Here is a 25,639-nt window from a genome sequence, read left to right as displayed (position 1 = left end):
TGATCCCAGGACCCTGGGATCATGACCTGAGCCGAAGACAGATGCTTAATGACTGAGCCACCCAGGCACCCCTAAAAATCTTAAGTTGTTCCATACTGATGTACTTCAAGTTTTTTAGGGAGGTTTGTACAACATGACCCACTTACATGCTAACAATAGGTCTAAAAAAGTAGGATGGCTATTCTTTATTTTTAGATTCTTAAGAAGTTAATGAAAGTATTACACCAGATTTTCTTATAATTTTAAATGTCATCAGGTTTATTTACCCCTGATATTTAGTGAAGAATTTTTATGAATAATAAAACAAATGCTTTATGAATAATTCTAAAAGCATATATTGTAAGCAGTGTTACATATAAAATCAATATACTTTTAGATTCCTAAGCTGCACGCATAGTATTGGAACATGCCCATAAGTGTTTTCTTTTTTTTTCCATTTTTTTAAAATTTTGTTATGTTAATCACCATACATTACATCACTAGTTTTTGATGTAGTGTTCCATGATTCATTGTTTGCGTATAACACCCAGTGCTCCATTCAGTACATGCCCTCTTTAATACCTATCACCAGGCTAACCCATCCCCCCACCTCCCTCCCCTCTAGAACCCTCAGTTTGTTTCTCAGAGTCCATTGTCTCTCATGGCTCGTCTCCCCCTCTGGTTTCCCCCCCTTCATTTTTCCCTTCCTACTATCTTCTTTTTTTTTTTTTTTTAACATATAATGTATTGTTTCAGAGGTACAGGTCTATGATTCAACAGTCTTACACAATTCATAACGCTCACCATAGCACATACCCTCCCCAATGTCTATCACCCAGCCACCCCATCCCTCCCATCCCCCACCACTCCAGCAACCTTCAGTTTATTTCCTGAGATTACGAATTCCTCATATCAGTGAGATCATATGATACTTGTCTTTCTCTGATTGACTGACTTCACTCAGCATAATATCCTCCAGTTCCATCCACATCATTGCAAATGGCAAGGTTTCATTCCTTTTGATGGCTGCATAATATTCCATTGTGCATACACACACACACACACACACACACACACACACACACACACACCACATCTTCTTTATCCATTCATTGTCGTCCCATAAGTGTTTTCAACTGAAGAACTATGATCAATTGAACTTGGAGGGAGGAGGAATTGAGGAAGATCTAAAAGATATGTATGTTTGATTGTGGATATATATTGAAAAGAGCTTAGTTATTGGAGTTAGATCATTTTACTTTTTTTGTTTTGTTTTGTTTTTGGTTTGGTAATGTCTTCAAAATCCAGTGTCTATTTGAAATATTCAGACTGAATTCTTAATTCAGACTAGCCACATTTCAAGTACTCAGTAGCCACACCTGGCTAGTGGCTATCATATTGAACAGTGCAGATTCATAAGATTATAGTACCTCATAGAATTATTGTGGAGAGGAAATGTATGTAAAAATACATATAAAAACTAAGTTCATTTAAAAAAAAACAAACCCTAAGTTCCTACATACATTGTAATACCTGGCCCATTGTAGGTACTCAATAAATGTAAATCCCTCTTTTCTCTCCATTACAGTAATAGCTTGTTATACTTTGGTTTTTTAACATCATGTATACTAGGAAGCTTCAAGTCAATAAAACACTCTTTTCAAATTGAAGAAAGCAAAATGTTACTTCTCTAAGAACAAAGTAACAGTAATCAAGAGTCAGGCCTTTGGAATAGACATTGCTACTTTTAGTCATTTTGTTTTTTATCTTTCCTTCTAAGATTTAACTTTGATCAAAGGTTGTTGGAAATGTAGTTTAATTAGTTGATACTAAATTTCTTGTTTTAGACTGATCCAGTTTCTTTTTATCTCATTTTCCTCTGTTTGCTTTTAATGGTACCACTTATACACAACTAAAACTTCATTCTTGAGGAAAATATTCTCAACAGGACCTATATACTATAATGAAATATACTGCACAGGACTTGGGAGACCTGAATAAGACAAGTCCTGTGATTTTTCCTATGGCTAGTTTTGTTGTTCCATTAACATATAATAATTTTGTTTGAACAATCACATCAGTGGTTTCTCCTTGTCCCAGGCTCTTGCCCTCAGCTTTATAAAGGGTCAAATAGAGAAAACCAGAAGGCATATTTGGTAATTAAAAATATGAAATATAACTGTCCAGGAACTGCATAGTACTTGTATCTTCAGTTAAGGACATTCTTTCACTGTGAGTGAAGAATAATGGGGTAGAATTTCTTAGTATAGATTCAGAATAAGTTAGTTAGGCAATTCAAATAACCCATCACCTGGGAGCACTACCTGCCACTGGAGCCAGACAGATCAATTCCTTGAACCAGGGACCCTACAGATAGGCTTTGGATTAACTCTGCTAACATTTGCTTCTGTTTCCCATACTTCCATTTCCTCTACTTTAACATATTCTTTTATTTTTTTTTAAGATTTTATTTATTTATTTGACAGAGAGAGACATAACAAGAGCAGGAACACAAGCAGGGGGAGTGGGAGAGGGAGAAGCAGGCTTCCCGCCAAGCCGGGAGCCTGATGCGGGGCTCAATCCCAGGACCCTGGGATCATGACCTGAGTCAAAGGCAGACACTTAACGACTGAGCCACCCAGGTGCCCCTAACATATTCTTCTTTTAGATGTTAACTAATTCTCTTTAAGTCTCAAAACCCAGGAGCCATTCTGTTTCTTTAAGGTAATTTAACTTGTCAAGTTAACAGGTGCATTAATGTTATATTGCTTTTATAGTTTTAATTTTTGTTTCTTGTATTTCCACTTTTTGGGAAATAACTCATTCTTCCTCTCTTTCCCAGGAATAAGCTATACTTCTATTTCTCCACAGTGATTGGAAGTAAAATTCTTAAAAACAATAGCCATGTGTATGTACTAGTAATAACAAGAAGCAGATGTATGGGAGAGGAAAAATTACTGACATTGCATCTTTGTTTACAAGAAACCTTCCTTGAGTTGGGAAAACAAAGATGAATTCCCTGGGTTTTAAGCCAAGAATAAAACTGTGGTGTTCTTAAATATCTGGAATTGAGAAGTATCCCCAGTGTCAATTATAGAAAGTATAAAGGGGTTTTGGCCTGATGTTTATCTTAATGTGCTAGACTTGGAATTTGAATAGAAGACTCTCATCCAGCTTCTTAACTATGTGTGGATGTCTAGCTTAAGGCATCTAAAAACACCAATCCGCTCCTTTCCTAGCCTTTTTCATCTCAGTAAATGGCAACTTCTCATTCTTCTAGTTGTTCGAGACAAAAACTTAGGAGACATTCTTGATTCTTCCTTTTTACATACACTCCTACAACTAATTCATTAGCAAATTCTGTCAATATTTTCTTCAGAACTGTTTCTTATAACTTCAACTTGATGATCCAAGCTACCATCATTTCTCTGTTGTACTATTACAAAAGATTCCTAATTGGCCTCTTAAAACTTAAATTGTCTGTTCAGGATCTTCCAGTGAGGTTCTTATACAGCTAATAAATTCTTTTTTTTTTTTAAGATTTTATTTATTTATTTGAGAGAGAGAATGAGAGATAGAGAGCACGAGAGGGAAGAGGGTCAGAGAGAGAAGCAGACTCCCTGCTGAACAAGGAGCCCGACATGGGACTCGATCCCGGGACTCCAAGATCATGACCTGAGCCGAAGGCAGTCGCTTAACCAACTGAGCCACCCAGGTGCCCCAGCTAATAAATTCTTAAGGAATGGTAGATTTAGAAAATCATGATTGTGTACCTTCTCATGAAATAATGGAACTAAGCAATGATTAACAGTGGATGCTGAAACCATTTGGTAAAAGGTTGATGGGAAGCTTTATAATGGATGAATTAGGCTGACAATACCTGAACCTACAGATCATTCTTAGCGTCAGTAAAAGAAAGACAAAAATAAAATTCCTCATAATTTAGTTCAATAGCAAGTACCACATATTAAGATTATTGCCTTAAAAAAAAACTGCACTCATTTAAATCAAATTGTCAATACATAGGAAATACAGAGAATAGAGGAAGAAAACAACACCAAGAGGAAAAAAAGTCAGCCAAACCTAGGAACTGAGAAATTCTACAGGACAAATGACACAATTTCTCCAACAAATCAGGGCATGAAAAAAGGTGATGGTGCAGCAAGGAGGGCTGTTATGGACTAAAAGAGACTTATGGAGCCTAACAAGCAAATGCAGTGTGTAGACCTTGTTGGAATCTGATTTGAACAAATCATGTATAAAAAGATAGGGAGATTGAAATATAGACTGACTATTAGATGATATTAAGAAATGATTTTTAATTTTGTTAGGTGGTAATGTGGTTAGGTTGAAAAAAAAAGGTTATTTTAACAAATAAAGATACTAACTGAGGTAAGGATAAGATAACATGTCTGGATTTGCTTTAAGATACTCTACCAAAACAAAAGAAGGGAGTTGTAGGAATAAGATTGGGAAAATGGTAACTTTTTAAGTAGGGTGATGGGTACAGGGTTTATGATGCTTTCCTCACTACTTTGGTGTGTATTTGAAATTTTTCATAATAAAACCTAAAAAAAAGGTGAATGCCAAAGACTGAAATCTCTTTTGTGAATTCTCAACTATTGAGAATAAACTCCAAACCCTTCCCATGGCCAACAAAGACCCAAAGATCCTGGTTGTTTCTCAGACCTTATCTCTTTCTCCTCCACTCCAGCCAGTCAGGTCCTTCACTTACTTAGAGTGTGCCAAGCACAATTTTGCCTCAGAGCTTTTGTGTTTGTCTTTCTTCTGCTCAGAATTCTTTTCCTCCAGTTATCTAGCTAGCTGGCTTTGTCATAGCCTTGGGAGCCTTTGTTCCAATTTTGCTTTAACAGAAAGACCTGCCCTGTCCACCCTATATAAAATAACCTCCCTCCCCTGGTCACTATCTTTGCTTACTCTGAGGTATTTATTTTTTCATAGCATTTCCCACCACGTGATCATTTTTGTACTTGCTTATTGTCATTCATTCCCAAGAATCTTAGCTGCAAGGTGGCAGGTCCTTTACCTGTTTTATTGACAGTTGTATTGCCAGCACTTTAGAGCTGTACCAGGCACTTAGTTAGGTATTCAATAAATATTTATGAAATTAAAATATAAACACTTGATGCCACATTTAATAAACAAGTACTTTTTTACCCTCTCCTCTGTTGTTCTACTTACCTTTCAGTTGTATTCTCATCTATACCTAGAAGTAAGTAGGAGAGGGTTGCCAAGAGCCTCACTCCTTACTCTACTCTACAACTGTGAGGTAGAAAATACAAAACATCAGGGCAGTTTATTACAGGAAACACTGAAAAAGTTAAATTCCAAATTATTAGGATTTTAAGCATCTCATACTATGAAAAGATTTTAGTTTTAATTTCTTTCATTTATTGCTTAAGTAAGAGAGCTCTGTGAAATCTGAAATGCTACTTTCAAACAGCTGGCTTTCTAATTACTTTTAAAATCTGTGTCACAATATTTCTCAACTTCTTTTCAGATAAATCCCAGGATAAAGCTCTTCTAATAAAAAAAAATGTTGCCCCTGAGTTTGCCAAATTGAGTATTTACTTTAATCTATTAATATAATCTTGGCATTTATGATAGTAGGAGCCAATAAATGCCCTTTGTGAATAATAAGATCTCAATCTAATCTATCTAAAAAAGGAAAGCTTAAATATTTTTTTGCTTATTTTGCTTTTCTGTTTACCTTCCATTTTAATTGTTTTGGTTTTCATTTTTTTTCTATTAATTTGCTTTTTTACCATTCTATCATATAGACTTATGTTTATTTATTAATCAGGACTTTGGTTGTGGGGACAGAAACCCAGATCAAACTATTTTAGGCAAAAGGTAGAGTTTCTTATAAGGATACTAGGTTTCTCGACTACTAACCAAACTGTGGGCAAAGTAGGATGTAGCTGGTTCTTAGGAATGACTTCAGCACTTCAGAACATTCATTTGATTGATTTCAATCCTCTCTTAGCAGATTTTCAGAAGCTTAACTCCTAGCACCACCCTAGAGCACTCAGGAAAATATTGTCTCTCTCTTTTTCCATATAACCCTGAATCAATCAAATGAGGTCTGGGGGTTGGCTCTAGTCTAGTTTGGTCAGATAACCAGAGAGTCAGAGTCATGCAAGAGCATGATCATCCTCACTATAGTTAGATGTGGATAAAAGGGACACAAAAGTAAGACATTTACCACAGCCAACAGCTTGGGCTTCTAAGGTTAGGCATGTATCTGTGTATAATTGGAATAGAACCCAGTGCTCTGCCATCTAATGTAAGTACAGTGCAATAATTAACTTCCCTTGGTTTGGACGGTGTACCAACTTGGCTTTAGGTTTTGCTTCAGCAGTGAAATCACACTGATGGTTTATACTGAGATAATATTACTGAACTTTATTTCATTATTCAGCTACATCACTCAGTAAACCTGGAAGGAGAAATAGATTAATCAGAGACAGATTCTTCATTCAAGGAAGAGAGTGATGGTTACAGGGAGAGAGCATAGTACTTTAAACATGAATCCTAATGCCAGAACACAGTGCTGTTTGAAGGCTCAACTCATTTCTGTTTTTGTGTGAGAAATTGGGAAAATAGAAGAATGGGACAAATAGATGCTTAGAGAATTAAGGGTATTTTGTTTGTACTGGATATGTTCCATAAAATATTAGATCTGTGAAATGACAGTACTTAAGTCCTTTGTTTTTTACTAATGACCTCTTAATGGGCAATAAAGCTGCTTTGCATCTGTTAGCAAATAAAGATTGTACTAAAAATGGGACCTATGATTTTTGTTCTTTATAATAATAAAAATCTAATCATGATAATATAGCATTCTCTTTCACTAAACCTGTATGCCCCTCCACACATACATATACACATAATACAAAGCATTCTGAACTCTCCCAACCCTGGGATTCTTCTCATGTCTTAAAGAGGTACTTTCTGTCCAAGGATCCTGACACATCAGGAACCCTCAGTGTGACTTTTGATCTCTGTGGAGGCATGGAAGACCTTTCCTCCATCAATTTAAGCAGCTATAACAGGAACCACATTATAAGTTAAAGTCTTATAATCTCCTGGCACTTCCAGTAGTAAAGGAGTTTGGGTGCTTCTGCCCTATAACCAACTTTTATACTATAATAGAGGAGATGTATGTATATCCAGTGTGGACATGTCTTTGGAGCAGCTGTAACAAAGGAGATTCTTATTGATTACATGTAAATTTCACTAATAGGCACAGAAGAGAATGATTAAAATGTGTATGGGCATGGAAAGAATAAAAAGCACCTCATTTTGTATAAACATGGGATTCTACCATCTGGAGATAACCACTCTTAACATATTGGCATATATCTTTTCAGATTTTTATTGTTTTGCATATGTTTAAGAAAATTGGAAACATACTCTTACATATTATTTAACACGTCGGTATTTTAACATGATACTTTCCTTGATACAGTAAAAATAATGAGATAATTTTAAAACTTAATTCTTTTCTGTTCTATGTAGTAAAAATAAATTTATTATTACAGGTTTAGTAAATATTAGTATCAGTAGAAGAATATTGGTTGAATACTTTTAAACTCATAACTTAGTTTGAAACTCTGGAAAATGTTTTTGTGGAAACGTTTTTATCCTTCTATATTGGCTCAGTTTTAGTATTAATTGTGATTTTTTTTTAAAGTTTTTCTGTTTTTCTTCCCAGATCCAAGTATTTTAGAACATGCTCAAGAGGTGAGCACTTAACTATAGAGGTGAGTAGAGTCATGAATCTATTTGGATAAAAGTACCTTCAGGAAGGCAGAAAGGACATTTTTCTTTTCATTAAATTAGTATGGACTTTTTATATTTCAGTATTATTGATGCTAGTGAAGAGGGAAAGAATTGGGGTGATGAGGGGAGGGGTGAACAGGGAAAAGTTTATAGACTAAGGTCCTGTTCTTCTAATAGAATTGCTATTTCTATTTAAGAAGTGGTGTTTTTGTTTTTGTCTTTTTTTCACCCTGCACAATTCAGAGGGGTATGCTTCTAGCAGTTATAATGGCTCAGTAGGCAGTGATTCTAGAGATAGATGGTTGGCCTGGGTCAATAGAGGGGTGTAGCAGAATCAAAGCAGAAAGCTGATTTTAAGCAACTCTACAGTACAAATCACTGAATTGCTTATTCTTTGTATGTAAAATAGATAATAGAATCTATTCAGCTCCTGCTTTGTACCACCTACTCCACCATACAGTTTATAAATGTCATCAACATAATTCTTAATACAGTTGTGTTGAATGGGTGGCAGTCATCCCATTTTATGGAAGAGAATCGGAGGCTTAGTTAGACAGGTGATGAAGAGGTTGGGCTTTGTTACATGTCCCCTTAAGTGGTAGAACCTAATTCCAGTCCCAAACTGCCTGGCTTCAAAGATTGAACACTGTACTTCACTGCCTTCTATATTAAATAAAGAAGCATATAAACCAGAAACTAGTTTCTTTAAATCACCAATCAAAAAAAAGTTCAAGATAATAATTTTAAGTCATTTCTTTGAATTCTTATCTTTCTAAACCTTTGAATTCACTGTTTTCTTGATTTTTATAAAACAATGTTAACAATAAAACTTTTCTTCCGTGGTTATTTATCAAATTATAGCTAAAATACATATATTTTAGTAATATAATTTAGTAGTAATGACTTTCATCCAGTCATTTTACATAATAGTGTTTATCACATCATCATCAAATTGTTTACATTCCTATCTGTAGAAAGACACTGTGTTTGGGAGTAGTGACTACCATCTGGCAGATTTTCAGTAAATAGTTAAATGAATGAGTAGATGAATAAATATAAATATTATAAGATAAACTCTTATTTGAGTATCTTTGAAGTCCCTGGTTTTTTTTTTTAAGATTTTATTTATTTGAGAGAGAGAGAGAATGAGAGAGAGAACACGAGAGGGGGGAGGGTCAGAGGGAGAAGCAGACTCCCCGCTGAGCAGGGAGCCCGATGTGGGGCTCAATCCTGGGACTCCAGGATCATGACGTGAGCCGAAGGCAGTCGCTTAACCAACTGAGCCACCCAGGTGCCCCGAAGTCCCTGTTTCTTGAGCAAATTCTCCTTCTTATGACATTAAATTTGTTCTGAACTCAAATGGAAACTGGTAATGTGGTTTTAAAACACCCATATGAAATAATTCAGGGGAAAGTTTTAGTTTATAAGTTTTAAAAAGTTTCTGATTTATGAAGAAAATTGCTGTAATTCTCCTTTTTCTCACATAAAATCATAAATAATAGTATATGCTTATCTTAGCTATCTTATCGGAATGTTGGATATATCAAATGAACTAGTGTATAAAGGGACACATGACTCATCTTAAAAATATAAAGGTATAAAGGGGAGGGGGGTGGGGGATGGGTCAGCCTGGTGATGGGTATTAAAGAGGGCACGTTCTGCATGGAGCACTGGGTGTTATACGCAAACAATGAATCATGGAACACTACATCAAAAACTAATGATGTAATGTATGGTGATTAACATAACATAATAAAATTAAAGAAATATAAAGGTATATTATTTTCAAAGTGAAAAAAGTGACAATTTTTTCTGATATATGTACCTTAGACAAATATCCCTCCTAACACTTACTTTCTTGTTCTTCCAGTTTGAGAATCTAGTGGAAAGTGATGAAGTAAGTATTTCCACCATAGTACAAAACCCATATTTATTCTCATGAGTCATTAATTCTAGCAATTATTTTTTAAATTTTTATTTTATTGTCTTTTATTTTAGAATTTTTATCTTCTGGTTTTTATTTTTACTTTTTAGTTTCTTATACTAATTTGCTTATTTATATTAGCATATAATTCAGAATTTTCTCATATATAATGTATATAATACTGTACATATGGTATATAGTTTTGTATATTAGTTTCATGTATTTTATATATATATATATACATGTATATGTATCATATTTTAAAGCATGCTGTAGAACTCAAGGAACTTTAAAAAAGGAATATTTCTAACCTCTTGCCATTAGGTAGGTAAGATTCCTCAACAATCCAGGGTAGATCTGTTCTTTAACCATAGTTTTCATAGATTTCTCAGGGTGGAATTTATACATGGTCCATTCTACAATCACTTTATCTGACATTAGCCATTATCTTTTTTAACAGTTATTCTTTTTGTTGATTTTTTGCATTTCATCTCATCTAAAACTTAAATATAAGATGCATTCCAAGTACAGATATATGAAAACAGGGAAAAAAGCAGTTTAGAATTAGTGAAATGCATATTTCCAAGGCACTGGTTGTAGTTAGAAGAGTTTTAGTCTGTGAGCTAAGTTTCAACTTCACTAAACTAATTATATGAGTTTGTACAAGTTACTTAGCCCCCCTTAGGCCTACTTCATACAACTCTAAAATGAGTTCTACTGGAACAACACTGCAAGCTCTGACCTTTTGTAACTTTTTGATTTCCTAAGGAAAGAGGAAAATGTATCAAACAAATTTAAATTATTCTTTAGCCCAACATTTCCCACAGTGTGTACAGAATACTAGTCTCAAGAGTGTAAATTAGCACAATAAGGCTTCTAAGAAGAACTATTAAAGAAACCGTTAAGGAACTGTTAAGAAAATTATTTAAACCTATTCAAGTTAACATTTCCCAAATTAATTTGAGTATAAATCCTTTTTTAAAACAATAATACATATTTATTATCATCTGGTAGAACACATTTGAGAAACTAGCTTACTCTTTTTTTTCCCAGTAAAATTTCTGCCAAATATTTAATGTTTCCTAGAACCTAATTTCTTTCCCATTTCAAAGGTTACTTTAATTCCATATATTTTTTTAAAACAAGAGTCTTTTCCTCTTTCCTATCATATTTTGTGTTTGGTTTAGTTGAATATCATCTTGTTTTGTAGTGTTGTTTCCTATCATTCTGAGTTTTATTCCTGCTGTTACTTGGCCATATATTTTAACTATCACATATGAATAGCTTACGTGTCTAAGAAAGATACGTAAATCCCAATCAGGCTTAAAAGTAGTTATGGTTTACTTTGGAGAAAAAAAATATAGGTAATTTCATAACCATGTGAAAAAAAACAAAAACAATTGATTCTCATTGTTTGTGGTAGTTATGTTCTATAAAGTTGCCATAAATGCTGAATTACTGAATACCAACTGGACCATTACTCTCAGGGGGAATAGAAAGTTAGATTCCTGTAAGCTTCTAGTCACAACATTTTCATCAACCAATCAGTAAGTTACCTTGTTTTAGGTGTCTGTTTGACAACTAATTTTAATATATATTATTGATTCATTAACTTTGAACAGCAGTATAAGTCATGCCTGAACCGAAGCCTGTCCAACACACACATTTTCTCCCTAAGGCTTGCTCCAGCCTCCTTGCACTTCACTAGATAACAGCACTTCAACACCACACATGGGAGTCATTTTATTTTTTCTTAAATTTTTTTAAAGATTTTTTTAAATTTATTTATTTGACACAGAGAGAGAGAGCACAAGCAGGGGGAGAGGCAGGCAGAGGGAGAGGAAGAAGCAGGCTCCCTGCTGAGCAAGGAGTCTGATGATCCCAGGAGGCTCAATCCCAGGACCCCGGGACCATGACCCGAGCTGAAGGCAGACACCCAACTGGCTGAGCTACCCAGGCACCCCAGGAGTCATTTTAAACAGTGAAATCACCAACAAAAAAGCACAAACATGAAAAAAAAACCTGGTACTCAATAGACTGTAAAGAGGACAGTATGAAAACTGAAACAAAAAGGCAGAGCATCACCATGTTCTGCTGCCATTGGGAATATGCATTTTGGGTCATTCAGAGTTTTTGTTGTTCTGTGGAAGTCTGTTCATGATTACAAAAGCACAGGAATTATTAGTTTTGATGTTACATAGGTGAATTTACAAATATGGAATCTATAAATAATGAGGATCAACTGTAAATGATGAGGGCATAGAAGATATGTTGTCTAGTACCATCCTGACCCAGAAGTTCATTTGGTGTAGAATATATTTGTTAAAATAAATTAAGAAATGTCCAATAATTAGTTGATACATAATTAAGCTAGATAATAAATTTTGCTTTTGAGAAGTTGTAAAATTTTAAAGCTTTTTGTTTAAGACACTTTAATAATAAAATTTGTTTACTATGATAAAAATAGATAAGCAGAAAATATTTTGATTAAATAAAAATTTTATTGACTTACCTTACATAGAGTTCAGCTAGTGAAGTTTCTTTAATTGTTTAATTTTTGTACAGGGGGAAAGCCCAGGAAGCAGTCATAGGTAAGGCTTTTTTTTTTTTTTTTTTTTTAAACAATGTCTGTGTGAACCATGAAAAACTCTCTTAAGAATCAAGGCTCTGTCATTTGCTTGCTTTGAGGCATTGAATAGTTTACATTTCAGGACCTTAGTTTTCTCTTTCTAGAAGTTTGAGGCAAATAATAACATCTCAAAGTATTGTTTTGAACATTAAGGAATTTAATGTACAGTAGTACCTAGTGTTCTCCTATTGAACCTAAGTCATGTATTTTTTAGTTTTTAAAAAACTATTTAATATCAATAAATACACTTCCTTGAATTTTTAAAATATCCCCCTTTTCCTTCCTCATGACATTCTAAAACTTGTTTTACTAACAGGTTAACTAGAACCTTGATACTCTTATTTAAGCAGCCTTTTTAGATTCTTTTGAAATTGTATGAGCTACTTGAAGAAGAACCATCTGTCTTTAACTTGAGAGTTCTTAATATCAAGAGAATATTTTCATACACTTTCATATTTTTAATGCATATTCTTTACCTTTTTTAGTTTAGCAAACATTTATTAGGCAATTATGTGGCACTGTGCTAGGCACTGGAATTAAAAAATCAAACATGTTTCTCTACTTTAGAAGAAAGAATATCCTGGTCTGGGAGGTAGTTTGTGTAAATGACCAATTTCAACATAAGATGGAAAAAGAGATTAAATAGCAGTTATAAAATATGCATGGAAAACCTAAAGGAGAGACCATTTGCCCAAAATGTGTGAGAAGAGGTGTGTCCAGGTAGACTTCGTTAAGGAGATGACACTTAAGTTGATCCTGAAGTGTTGGCTAGTGATAACTATCCAGAGGAGGAGAGCATTTCAGACAGAAGAAATTGCATGAACAAAGTGGGTTGACTGAAAAGAGGCACAAGAGGATTTTTGTGGAGGAATGGATATGTTTGTATCTTGCTTTGTGTGGCAGTTACACAAGTGTATACAATTGTCAAAACTTAATGAACTGAATACTTAAAATTTTTATTTTATTTTATTTAAGTTATACCTCAAAAAAAAAAAAAAAAACCTTTAAAAAAAAGCCCTAGGCAGAAGTTAGGGCTAGAGGAACAGAAGTAGGAGACATTACCTTATACTGGTGGTTAAAACCATTTTAATTATCAAGATCACCTACCTGAGACTGGGAACAGAAGGAAGTGGGGTGCTTGGAGTATAGAGAGAGAGCAGTGGTCTGAGGGTTGAATAGGCAAATACTATAAGAGGATTCTGAAGACAAGCAAGATTCAGTGAACAAAAAGAAGTAAGAGAGCATAGAAAGCCAAGGGAAGACAGAAACAGACTGGCAGACAGATGGAATGGAGAGAACGGCCAACACCGTTTCATCAAACTGAAGTAAGAAGATAAAGACTCAAAAATGACTACTGTATTTGACAACATAGAAGCCACCTTTGCTAGAGTTATTAGGGATGAAAGCAAAGATAGATTGCCATGAGGTAGTGAGAGAATGGGAGGTAAGGACAGAGAAGGTAAGATAAACACAGCAGTTAAGAGCAAGGAGCTAGACTACCTGGATTCAGATCCTAGCTTTGTCACATACTATTTGATTTATTTGGACATAATCTGTCTTCATCTCATTTTCCTTATGTGTATTATCTCTATATCTACCTGATAGTGTTGGTGTGAGGATTAAAATTAGTTAATATATGTAAAGTACATGGAAGAGAGCCTGACACAGTAAGTGCTAGATGCACTATCAGTGTACATTAGTTTCACGAATTTTAGCGGAAATGGGAAGGAGAGAGGGAGTGGCTAAAGATAAATATAGATCACATGAAGGTTTTTCCTTTTTTTCTCCTTTTTTTCTTTCTTCCCTCCTCCCTTCACATGGAAGAGAGGTGAAGACAGATTTTAAAAAGTAGGCTAAGATGTGGGGCACCTGGGTGGCTCAGTTGGTTAAAAGACTGCCTTCGGCTCAGGTCATGATCCTGGAGTCCCAAGATCGAGTCCCACATCGGTCTCCCTGCTCGGCGGGGAGTCTGCTTCTCCCTCTGACCCCTCCCCCTCATGTGCTCTCTCTCTCTCATTCTCTCTCTCAAACAAATAAATAAAATCTTTAAAAAAATAAAATAAAATAAAATAAAAAGTAGGCTAAGATGAAAGAGAGGTGCTAATTGATAGAGCAACGTCCCAGAGAATACCCTGGAGTAGGGGAGCAAGGGTGGCATCAGTGGTGAATGAATCAAGAGTATAAGTGTAGCAGATGACCTTGAACAAGTTAAGGAATGCCACCTCTTCAGAGGATGGAGGGAAGAATAGAGAGGATAGACTCAAGTAAGAGGAGGAGTGGAAAGAAGTTGAAGGAGTTGCTGGTTGGTGCTTCCCATGTCTCAGAGTGGGGTGGAATTGACTTCCAAGAGAAAAGAGTTTGAATGAGGAACTTAAAGAGTACTTGAAGATTTGAAGTAGTTAAGATGTGAGAGGGAGTTGACCATGTCTAAGAAAAGGGTTATTGGTAATGTTAGATTTTCTCTAGCAGCTCTCAGGAGAAAGGGCTAATCATGGAATTGATCCAAGTCAGAAAGTAAGCTGGGTGAATAAGGTATCATGACAGGAGTGCAAGAAGGTGAGTATGTTGGTAAGAAAGTACATCAGATTTGCCATTGGTGTCCATATTGGTTGTATGTGAAGGTTGGCAAGGTAATTAGGATAGATAGACAGGAGAAAAGGGAGGAAAGGGAAGAGATCAAGACCCTGGAGTAGCCAGAGTGATTGAGCAGGATAAATAGGAGGGTAGTGGGTATGTGAGTTAAGAGTTCCGGAATGGTAAGAGGGCTATCAGAGCGTAGCGTACTGAAGTTTTTACTTTATGGTGTACATTTTGGGATATGGTCGGAAGGCTGAAGCAAAGCCAAAGTGAAGGTAAATGGAGTCCACATTTCTTAAAAGTGGTTGTAGTGCTAAAAAATACTCTGATGATATATATCATCCTATTCAACATATATACCAGATTATAGCAAGTGTTAGAATATATGCCTTTTTATTCATAACCATTGAAATTATAGCATCAAATTGTTTTAATACTTTGACAGTACAATTTTAGTATTTCTGTGGTTGATGAGTGTTTTATTTTGACTTGTACTCATCAAAAATATTTTTTCTTTTCTTTCTTTTTTCTCCCTCATTTTTCTCTGTAGGCCTCTTACTGAGGAAGAAATTGTCAACCTAAGAGAGAGGCATTATGATTCTATTGCTGAAAAACAGAAGGATCTTGATATGAAAATTCAAAAAGAGGTAAATAGTCTTTATGTTGCTTAAGTATGTTATCATAAGACCTCTGTTTATACTATAGAGAAAGTTGAGATTAACTAATATGGTGCATATGAATAGTCACTGGATCTATATTTAGATATTATACAGATGAAGATTTTAAAAGTAAAAAAAAATTCTAGTCTATTATAGTTTGTTTTATTTCATTTTAATTTATCAGAAATCATATGCTGCCAAAAATGAAGATAATACATTCTTCTAAAAACTAATTTCTTAATTCACAAGTAGAGACTCTGGCAAGATACATGTATTTTTGTTTTTAAAACCAACTTTTAAAAAGTCTGTTTCACAATAAATGTTTTTTAAGTCTTTTTGTTTGTCTTGGACTTGTTTATTCTTAGTAAGTGAACCATAAACTATAATCATAAATGTTATATTTACTTTAATGTGTTTATGGGAATGGCCTGTAATTATAGTTTTGCTATTCGCTAAATGGAATTAGTCATATTCTATTATAGATTTAAGAATAGTCTTTTAAGTACCAGTTAGTTATTTCAACAGCATTAATTTAAGCTATGCAATAGATGCTAATTATTAGGCTAAAGAAAAAAAAATTGAAATTTTATTTTTAAGTTTGACATGCAATAGATTATCACTAAGGCAGTTTGTATGCTATTATGAATGGCAAAACTTAAATTTGAAAGTAATTTTTGAATAGCTTGATAGCAAAATTCAGGACACATATGCATCAATGAGACATGAACTTTGTGAAAGCTTACTTTACTTTGATAGATGGTGAAATGATTGGCCTTAGTTTAAAGACCTTGGACTAATGAAAGCCAAACCTTTAAACTAGTCAGGGTGATAGGCATTGGAACAATTGTTGAGAATGAAGATCACTGCATATTCTAAAGGAAGAAGCAATTTTGTATTTCTGCAAATTAAATGCTACTACTTCATAATTCAACTTCTAAAGAGTTCTATAATATGTTTGATATCATTTGAATTATTTTATAAAAGGAGAAATTGAAATGAGAAATCACAAAAATTTCAATTCTACTATGCTTTGTAGAGATTGTTTATTTTTTAATAATTTATTTTTAATTTTACAAACAAACATTTTATTTTTAGAGCAGTTAGACAGGTTCTGATTTTTGTTAATCCTTATTGTTTTGTTCATATACAGTTAGCCTTACAAGAAGAGAAGTTAAGACTAGAAGAAGAAGCTTTATACGCTGCACAGCGTGAAGCAGCCAGGGCAGCAAAGCAGCGAAAGCTCTTGGAGGTGAGGGGAAAAGACCCCAACATATATTAGGGCTGCTTTTCTCCTGATTTTCTCTGACAAATCTTAGTTGAGACTCTTTCCCCACCCTAGAATCAAGGGCTTCTTATTTAACAACAAATGTATTTATGTATATATTTTTAAGAATTTTAAAGGCAAATTAGCTTGTCTTTAACAACTAGAAAGAACATCAAAGTATATGCTTGATATTGAATGTTGTTTAGCTTTAAATTAGCAGAAGCTAATTCTTATTTATCCCAAAGATGAAATGTAGTTTTCTGAAATCCAGTATTCTTTTGGAAAAATAAATATACTCTTAGGTGGAAACATTACAAAACTAGTCTTTAAATATAATTTCTGCAGCATTTTTTAGTTTATTTTTGTATTTTTTTAAACAATTCCTTGAACTGCTGGAATTTCTTATACTTCTTTGAATCTGGTAAGCTGGGCAATTTGCCTCATTTTCAAATATTGTATATTTCTCATCTTTATTCTTGTGTCTTTGGGAGATTTAGAGTTTGAATCTTGAGAAATCTTTGGCATATTATCAGAGAAGGCAACAGATTTATTATATCTCACCATGCTATATGCTAATATGGCATTACTATAAAGCCAGACCACTATTAACAACAGGCATTTATGGTATTACTGTTTTAAATAGTTTACATGTTTTACTTTGTTTAATCCTCGCAACAATCCTTGGAGATAAGTAGCGTTTTCAATCCTCATTTTATAGATGAGGAAGCCAAGGGACAGAAATGTTAAATAACTTGCTTAATAAAATCCTACAGTTAATAAATGGTAGAGCCAGCATTCAAGCACAGCAGTGCTTAGCCAGTTATCCTACTTAGTATCTTCCTCCATATTTTGCCTATGTGAACTCTCTACTGTAATATTAACTGAAGTAGTACAAAGATCATGTCACATAATTACTGTAACTTAGAGAAACTGAAAAATCATGTGTCATATTGCTATGAGTTTATATGTGACCTGTGTCCTTTTTCTCTCTCTCTTTCTCCCCCTGCTCCCCTATCATTTTGATTACTCTGTTTCAGCAGACTAATTAGATTATATGGGAGAGTGGGGGGTTTTGTTTTTGTTTTTTCGTAAGTTCTAACTAGTGGAAAGTTTAAAAATTAACTCATCTTCTGTAAAGAAATAAAAATATTTTTCTGGCTATAATTTACATAAGTCTTTTTACTATAATAAATTCTCTACTGCTCACCTTTTAAAGACAAAAGCATTCCATATGCAGCATCTATTTGGGTTCTCTGAGCATTTTTCCAGAGTTCTCGGAGATTTTTCTTCCCTAAATACTGATACAGGAACACGTAGCAGTGTGTACAACATACACTGGCACACAAAGATAACACAGATATATGCAAGTTCATTTGATTTTCACAATAGCCCTATGAGTTTGCTAGAGCAGTATTATAGCCATCTATAATTTACAGATGAAAAAAAACAGAAAGTAAAGGACATGCCATGGACACAAAGCTAGTAACTGTCAGAGCCTTAACTATCTGACAGGTCTTTTAAATCCTTTGTTTTTATTATTTCTGAGTCAGCTCAGCCAGGTCTTCTAGATCGTTTGTTCAATTGCTACTTATTTCAGCCAGAATAGAACTTCATCTACTGTTTTAACTATTTTTTTTCTTACCCTTCATCCTTCCAGTTATTAGAAGTTCTTAGGTGTAATAAGAATGTTCAGTACACCAATATATATATGTTTTAAAATTTGTTTTTAATAACACTGAATATTCTGACCCCTCAAGGATTATACACTGAAAGATTGAGAGAAATTCCAGCCATAAATAAGAGGATATAGAAATGAACAGTGATACATTTAAGGAAAAAGACTTCAATAGAATAACTTTTAAAGTTTTTTTTTTTTTTAGGAACTAGAAAAAATATCTTTGGGTGTTGTATGAATGATTTTTTAAAGTATAATTTTACAACAGAGTGATTTTGTATTGCATTATGTTTCCAAAGCAAGAAAGTCAGAGAGTTGTGCAGCGATACCATCCTTCAAACAATGGAGAATATCAGAGGTAAATAGTGAAACATACTACTTCCCTTAGTGGTAGAAAATGTATTTTCCAAAGAGCACAGTTCAGCTCTGGGTATTTGTATACATATTATGTATGTGTGTTCCCTAAAAAAAAAAAGACACTATCTTGTAAGAATACTGAGAACATTTGCTTTCTTTACATTGGAAAGTGATCATTATTTATTTGAATTGATTTCATTGCATTTTTAAGAGTGCTCATATCTTCCATATGGAAATGATGCAAAAGAAAAAAAAGGAAACAAAATGATGCAGTAACACACTGAATGCTTTTGGATAAATTGCTTATGTCTTGCCCTGCTTGTTTGTGTTTTCCTTAACACATCTCTTTTTCTTATAATAAAGTTTATGTGTGATCATTTTTTAGAAGACACATTCCAGAGTCATATTTTCCACTCATTCAAAGTATCTTTTTCATGATTCATTATTGTAAATTATGAAGATGGACTTATTACTAAGCTTTGACTTTAATACTAACCAAAATCTTAACCATTTTCAGTTTATTGCTAGCATTAAGAAAATTAAGACCTATTTTCATTAGGTTACTCTAATTGTATAGTAATTATAAATTTGTGTGGGATAGACCTTCAAACTAAAATGCCATAAATTAACTTAAGCATGCATTATGTTGCATCTATTATGAATATATTTCTTTTACTTTAATTACAGTTCAGGACCAGAAGACGACTTTGAATCTTGTTTGAGAAATATAAAGTCACAGTATGAAGTTTTTCGAAGTAGTAGTAAGTCTTTTAAAAAAGATACATACTGGGTGCCTGGGTGGCTCAGTTGGTTAAGCGACTCCCTTCAGCTCAGGTCATGATCCTGGAGTCCCGGGATCGAGTCCCACATCGGGCTCCCTGCTCAGCGGGGAGTCTGCTTCTCCCTCTGACCCTCTTCCCTCTCGTGCTCTCTCTCTCACTCTTTCTCTCAAATAAATAAATAAAATCTTTAAAAAAAAAAGATACATACTTTTTAACTTTATGCCACAGTAAACAGATAATTGGAGATCTTGGCTCTGTTTCTATAGAACTTTCTGCCCTTTAAATTTATATTTTCCAGATAGGTCAGTTAACTAGTCCTTAATTATACAATTTATCTTTCCTTTTTATTTTTTATTTTATTTTTTTTAAGTAGGCTCCACACCCAGCGTGGAGCACAACATGGGGCCTAAATTCATGACCCAAGATCAAGACCTGAGCTGAGATTAAGAGTTGGACGCACAACCGACTGAGCCACCCAATCACCCCTTATCTTTCCTTTTAAAAAGGAGTTGGAGCAAGGTGCCTGGATGGCTCAGTCCATTAAGCTTCTGCCTTCTGCTCAGGTCATGATCCGAGGGTCCTGGTATCGAGTCCTGCATCAGGCTCCCTGCTTGGTGTGGAGCCTGTTTCTCCCTCTGCCTGCTTCTCCCCCTGCTTGTGCTCTCTCTCTCTGACAAATAAGTAAATTAAAAAAAAAAAAAAAGGAAGTTGGAGCAAAGAAAAATCTCAGGCTATTACTGTAGATCTGGAAGGAGAGTCAAGCACTCGTTTTTCCATTTCTACTGTGGTGTTACTTCTCCCCCTCCCAGGAAAAGGGAAGGTGGGAAGAAGTAGTACAAAAGTGTACTTATTTTACTTATTACAAATTTATTTATAAGATTAAAGTGTTTTTCTCTAAGTTTCAATAGTCAGAACTCCTGTACTTCCAATAATGGAAGCATAGTAGTGGTTCCTTTTGAAAACAGACTGCTTTCATTTTTATTTTTTCACTTATTTTTTGTCCCTCTTTGTAATTATTATCTAAAGTTCATTGTATTGGAAAAGTTTATAATTCATTTAAATTTTCATGTTTATCATGCTGCATGGCAAAAAAAAAAAAGGAAAGGAAAAGGAAAAAAGCCATATGTTGTTCCTAACAAAAACTTACCAATGTGATGATTTCAATAATTGTTTCATATGATGTTGAAAGGAATAATAATATTTGGAGAAAGATAATATTACAAAATAAATGGTTGTGGTAAAAGAGTACAAATGATCACATTATATTTGGTGTATATTCTAGGACTCTCATCAGATGCCACAGTGTTGACGCCAAATACAGAAAGTAGTTGTGATTTAATGACCAAAACTAAATCAACAAGTGGAAATGATGACAGTACATCCCTAGATCTAGAGTGGGAAGATGAAGAAGGTATTGTATATTCACAATTTTACCTAAAAATTTTAATGCATGTTAATCTATAGAAATCTACTTGGTATTTTACTTTAAATTGAAAGGAGTGCAAGGCCTTAAAAAATCATTATAAAAATTTCTTGGTCTCTTGCTGTATTAGTGATTATCCCTTGTTGATAAATGGCTTAGAAAGTTGCTTAATTCTTAGTGTTTCCTGAGCTTTAAAAAACAAACGTTAGGGGCACCTGGGTGGCTCAGTCGTTAAGTATCTGCCTTTGGCGCAGGTCATGATCCCAGCGTCCCCCATGGGATCAAGCCCCACAGTGGGCTCACTGCTCAGTGGGAAGCCTGCTTCTCCTTCTCCCTCTCCCACTCCCCCTGCTTGTGTTCCCTCTCTCGCTGTGTCTCTCTCTGTCAAATAAATAAATAAAAGCTCTTAAAGAAATAAATAATAAATGTTAGTTTTTCACTTTAAGGTTTCTGTAATCCAGCCCATTTTATATTAGTAAGAAGAATTACTGCCCCCTTGTGGTCAACCTAAAGCCAAAATTTTATTATCTTTTGATTCATTATAAATTAGCCATTTGTTAGGGGGTTTTTTTGTGTAGCACAAAAGCTTTAACATGGACATAGGTTTGAATTTTAGGTATGTCTTCCTAGCTGTAGTACTTTAGGTAGATTTCTTACTCTCTTTAAGCTGCAGTTTGTTCATCATAAAAAGGAAATAATAAACCTACTTTAAAGGATGATTATTCACCATTGTACACTCAGGGTCTAAAAATGCCTGGCACATAATAAGCAGTTAGTAAAAATATTTGAACAAATAAACATATGAATGTTGTGAGGATGAAATGAAACTTATATAAAACACCCAGTACAGGTGTGGCACATAGCAATGACTCAAAATTGTAGCTAAAATGTGGATTTTTTTTTTCAGGCTATTTCACTGAATAAGGCTCAAGTTTTCATTTTCACTTTAAGAACTACATAATCCATGAAAATGAAGAACCAATTACAGAATGTAGGACTTTAATAAAAATAGTAAGCATTAACTATTTCATAGAATTTTGAGATGGAATGGACCTTAGTCCTCTAGGCGAGTCTTTTATCAATAAAGAAACAATCCATACTATCTGTACGCTAATCAGATTTGTAGATAACATGACTTTTAAGATTATTATTTAAGTCATTAACACAACTAGACTAGATAGAAGACAGAGCCCACCAGAAACCTTCCCTTAACAGCGCCTCCATAGGATTGACTCTTTAGGTAAATTTACAAATCAAGTCTGATTGTTAAACAAAAGCTACATTTTTAAACTGTAAAGTCTTTTAATATAGCCTTTAAAATTTTCACTGAGATTTCTAATAACTTTCCAAATAATAGGAATGAATCGCATGCTTCCAATGAGAGAACGTTCCAAAACAGAGGAAGACATTCTCCGAGCAGCACTTAAGTATAGCAGCAAGAAGACTGGAAGTAATCCTACATCAGCCTCTGATGATTCCAATGGGCTGGAGTGGGAGAATGATTTTGTTAGTGCTGAAATGGATGATAACGGCAATTCCGAGTATTCTGGATTTGTGAATCCTGTATTAGAACTGTCTGATTCTGGCATAAAGCAATCTGATGCAGATCAACAGAAACGATAGGGTAAAATTGTATGACCCTGTTTTATCAGTTGTGACCAAATGTTAAAAACCAACTAGAATGTATAAATAGTTGTGCTGAGCCTTTTTTTAAGAGGGAGATAAGAAACCATGTTGTAAATTCTTATTAGAAAAGAATAGAAATGATAGGCTATATCTGAGTTGCTTCAGAATTAAGTGCAATTTCATCATCTGCCTTCTGCTTTTCAAAAACAATTTAATGGTTCTATCATGTTATCAGTTAAATTTATTTTAACTCTTCTTTATAGCATTCCTGTTTACTATTTGTAGATTTTCACTTTTAAAAATAGTTTGTTTACTTTGAATGCTTTCTTAAGCCTATTTCAGTAGTTAACTGTGAAAATAGTAAGGCATTTTGTGTTAATTCTCAGCAGACGTGAAGGGAGCAGGAGGAGGGACTGCCAGATCAGATTTATAATAGTGTTCCCTTTTCCACCTTTTCCAACATTATTTGTTCCTATAACTTACTTAAATTTTATTATCTAATAGTAAGCACAATTGAGTAGATGACCCTAAAGAAATGCTGAAATATCAGTTTTTTTCTACACTTACTGCATATCCTAGTATAATAATGTTGATTCAGTTGGAACAAAGGATATGTTAAAATAGACTTTCAGAGTTCAGATACTTGAAGCTGGTAATCAAAAGTAATATTTAAGAAAATATATATATTTAGGTTTTTCACTTCCTTTTACATGCAGCCACTATAGATGAATATTGATTTTAAGTTAATTGATAAATTTCTAGATGTCATTTTTTTAAATTCTATATTTCCAATGAATGGTCTTAGAAAGATTTTACACAGAACATACTCTCTGTGCATGATTTAGTAAGAAAGGAAAACCTAAATATGCAATACGGGTATTTCAAAATAAAATCCTTTCTGGTGTGAAAGGATTCATTGATTTTATTAAGCTTTCCTTTGCCTTGTAATACAAGGTGCTTTAATGGGATGGAACTAAGCATATCAGTATAAATAACTGCATTTGTGATATACAATGAACTCTTCTTTTCCTAAAGTTTGTTTCACTTTGAAAGGCCAAGGTTATAAAGCACTCCCTAATTGCTTGTCTTAATTTTGCTGAGGATTGAATATGATTTTGGTAAGCAAACTGTTTTCTGATTTTTCCTTGGTTTTTTTTTTTCTTTTTTTCTTGCAGCAGTGACAGTGCATGTTCTCAAAAATATAGGAAGGTCCAGATATAAATAGTAACTTAAAGTTCTTGCTGTACTTAAAAAAAAAAAAAAAATCATGTGGCCCTTTCAATATTTGAACTGCTAGGCAATGACATCAATAGTTTCATCTTTTTTTATCGCATAGAAATAAATATGATACTTTAAATATGTAAATATATTAGGTATGCTATTATTTATGACTGTCTTAACATAATTTAAGTTGTAGCTTTGTCACTGGAAATATTTTAAAGGTAATCTATATTCACATTGCCTGTGTTATGCCTTTTAAAGTTTGTATACATCAGATGTATATTTTTGGTTTGGCATAAGCTACTATTGTAATTTTTCTTGGCATTTTGTTCATAAAAAATTTTTTGAAGGAATGATAACCTCAAGGATTATGAATAAACACATTTTTACATTTAAAAATAATAAATTATTTGATCATTACTAGTTTTACTCTATAAACATGCAATAATTCTGACTCCTGAGGTATAATTACTTTATTAAATCTGCCTTGAAGACAAAAAGGAGTGAATTAGGAAAGCAGGATGGAACTAAATTTGAAAATGTTTGTGTTTTAACTGCTAAGAAAAGATATTAATTTCTTGTTTTGTATGTTTATAAAAAACACTGGAAATAACTTTTTTTATTCAGCAGATATTAGAGAATCTACTGTGTCTGATACAGTGTTAGGGACATAGTAAAAAGACATACAATGCTCAAGCTCTTTTGCCTACATTCTGATGAGAGAGACAAGATAATAACAAGTAAACATATAAATAAGAAAACCACAGATCACAATTAGAAAATATATAAGATGATAGAATACAGGATAGCTGGGGACTAAGTGACTACTTTGGTAGGTCAAGAGAGCCTTCTCTGAGATGACATTTGAGCTGAGACCTAACTGTTGAGCAGGAACCAGCCAAGTAAAAAGCCTGGTGAAGCATGTTTATAAAGCTCCTGAGGTATAGGAGAACATTTGGTATGTTCTGAGAATGAAAAGACCACGGGGACTGAAGCATCATGAGGTAGAGTAATATGAGATGATACTGGAGGGGTATTTAAGGGCCAGATCATGTAAGGTTTTGTAGACCATGGTTAAGAGTTAATTTTATTTGGTGTATAAAGCCACTGACTTTGTGTAAGCCAGAGTAGACAGTGATCAGATTTGCATCTTTTTAAAAATTTCTCTAGTTGCTATGTAGAGAATGGGTTATAAGAGGACAAGAGTGTATGTGTGATACTTGCAATGGGACATGGTGTGACTTGGGTTGATGATGATGATAGGAATGCAGAGCTGATAAACTTCAGATGTAGAATTAACAAGATTTTCTGATGGGTTAGATATGGAGGCAAAGAAGAGCTAGAATCTAAGACAATGGTAGGATAATGCATCTAGCATGGTGCCCTGGCAACCTTGCTCACTGCACATCTATATAGCAACACTGAACCACACTCCAACCCAAATCTTGACAAAGCTCTGTGAACCTCCCTGGAACATGGCAAGATAGGCAGTCTTCAAGGAGATGTGACAAAGCCATTTATCATCTGCTCCCCTATCTTGCAGAAGGCTGCCATAAGGCAATTTCTCATCTAACTCCCTGGTTCTAATGAAGCAGGGATTTCTACCTCACTCCCATTCACTACAGATGTAGGCTAATAAAACTGCTTGGCTAGAGTTTGGAGTTGGCTCTTCAACAACAGAGCTGCCCTCCATTTATGTGTCATCTGGCCTCCCTGG

General features: G+C 34.1%; 1 protein-coding gene across 2 annotated transcripts in view; it reads left to right on the top strand.

Annotated features, from left to right (window-relative positions):
• The window catches only part of AP1AR (adaptor related protein complex 1 associated regulatory protein), a 39,297-nt gene extending 15,441 nt beyond the window's left edge, over positions 1-23,856 (top strand). The window contains exons 2-10 of one of the 2 annotated variants that reach the window (XM_028121337.2): positions 7,718-7,766; positions 9,656-9,682; positions 12,275-12,300; positions 15,466-15,562; positions 16,725-16,823; positions 18,813-18,871; positions 19,558-19,631; positions 20,935-21,063; positions 22,433-23,856. In XM_028121337.2, the coding sequence (XP_027977138.1) occupies positions 7,718-7,766; positions 9,656-9,682; positions 12,275-12,300; positions 15,466-15,562; positions 16,725-16,823; positions 18,813-18,871; positions 19,558-19,631; positions 20,935-21,063; positions 22,433-22,698 (826 nt within the window). In that variant the 3' untranslated portion in view covers positions 22,699-23,856. Of the gene's footprint in view, positions 1-7,717; positions 7,767-9,655; positions 9,683-12,274; positions 12,301-15,465; positions 15,563-16,724; positions 16,824-18,812; positions 18,872-19,557; positions 19,632-20,934; positions 21,064-22,432 lie in introns of those variants that run through there. The other variant, XM_088021072.1, reaches the window with a different exon arrangement.
• The last annotated feature ends 1,783 nt before the right edge of the window (positions 23,857-25,639 follow it).

The sequence above is a fragment of the Eumetopias jubatus genome, unplaced genomic scaffold, assembly GCF_037043125.1.
Source record: "Eumetopias jubatus isolate StellerSeaLion01/CBP00866 unplaced genomic scaffold, mEumJub1_p1.0 scaffold_2, whole genome shotgun sequence".
NCBI classification, from domain to species: domain Eukaryota; kingdom Metazoa; phylum Chordata; class Mammalia; order Carnivora; family Otariidae; genus Eumetopias; species Eumetopias jubatus.
Note: the sequence above shows the minus strand (reverse complement) of the source record. Positions and strands in the feature narration are given on the sequence as shown.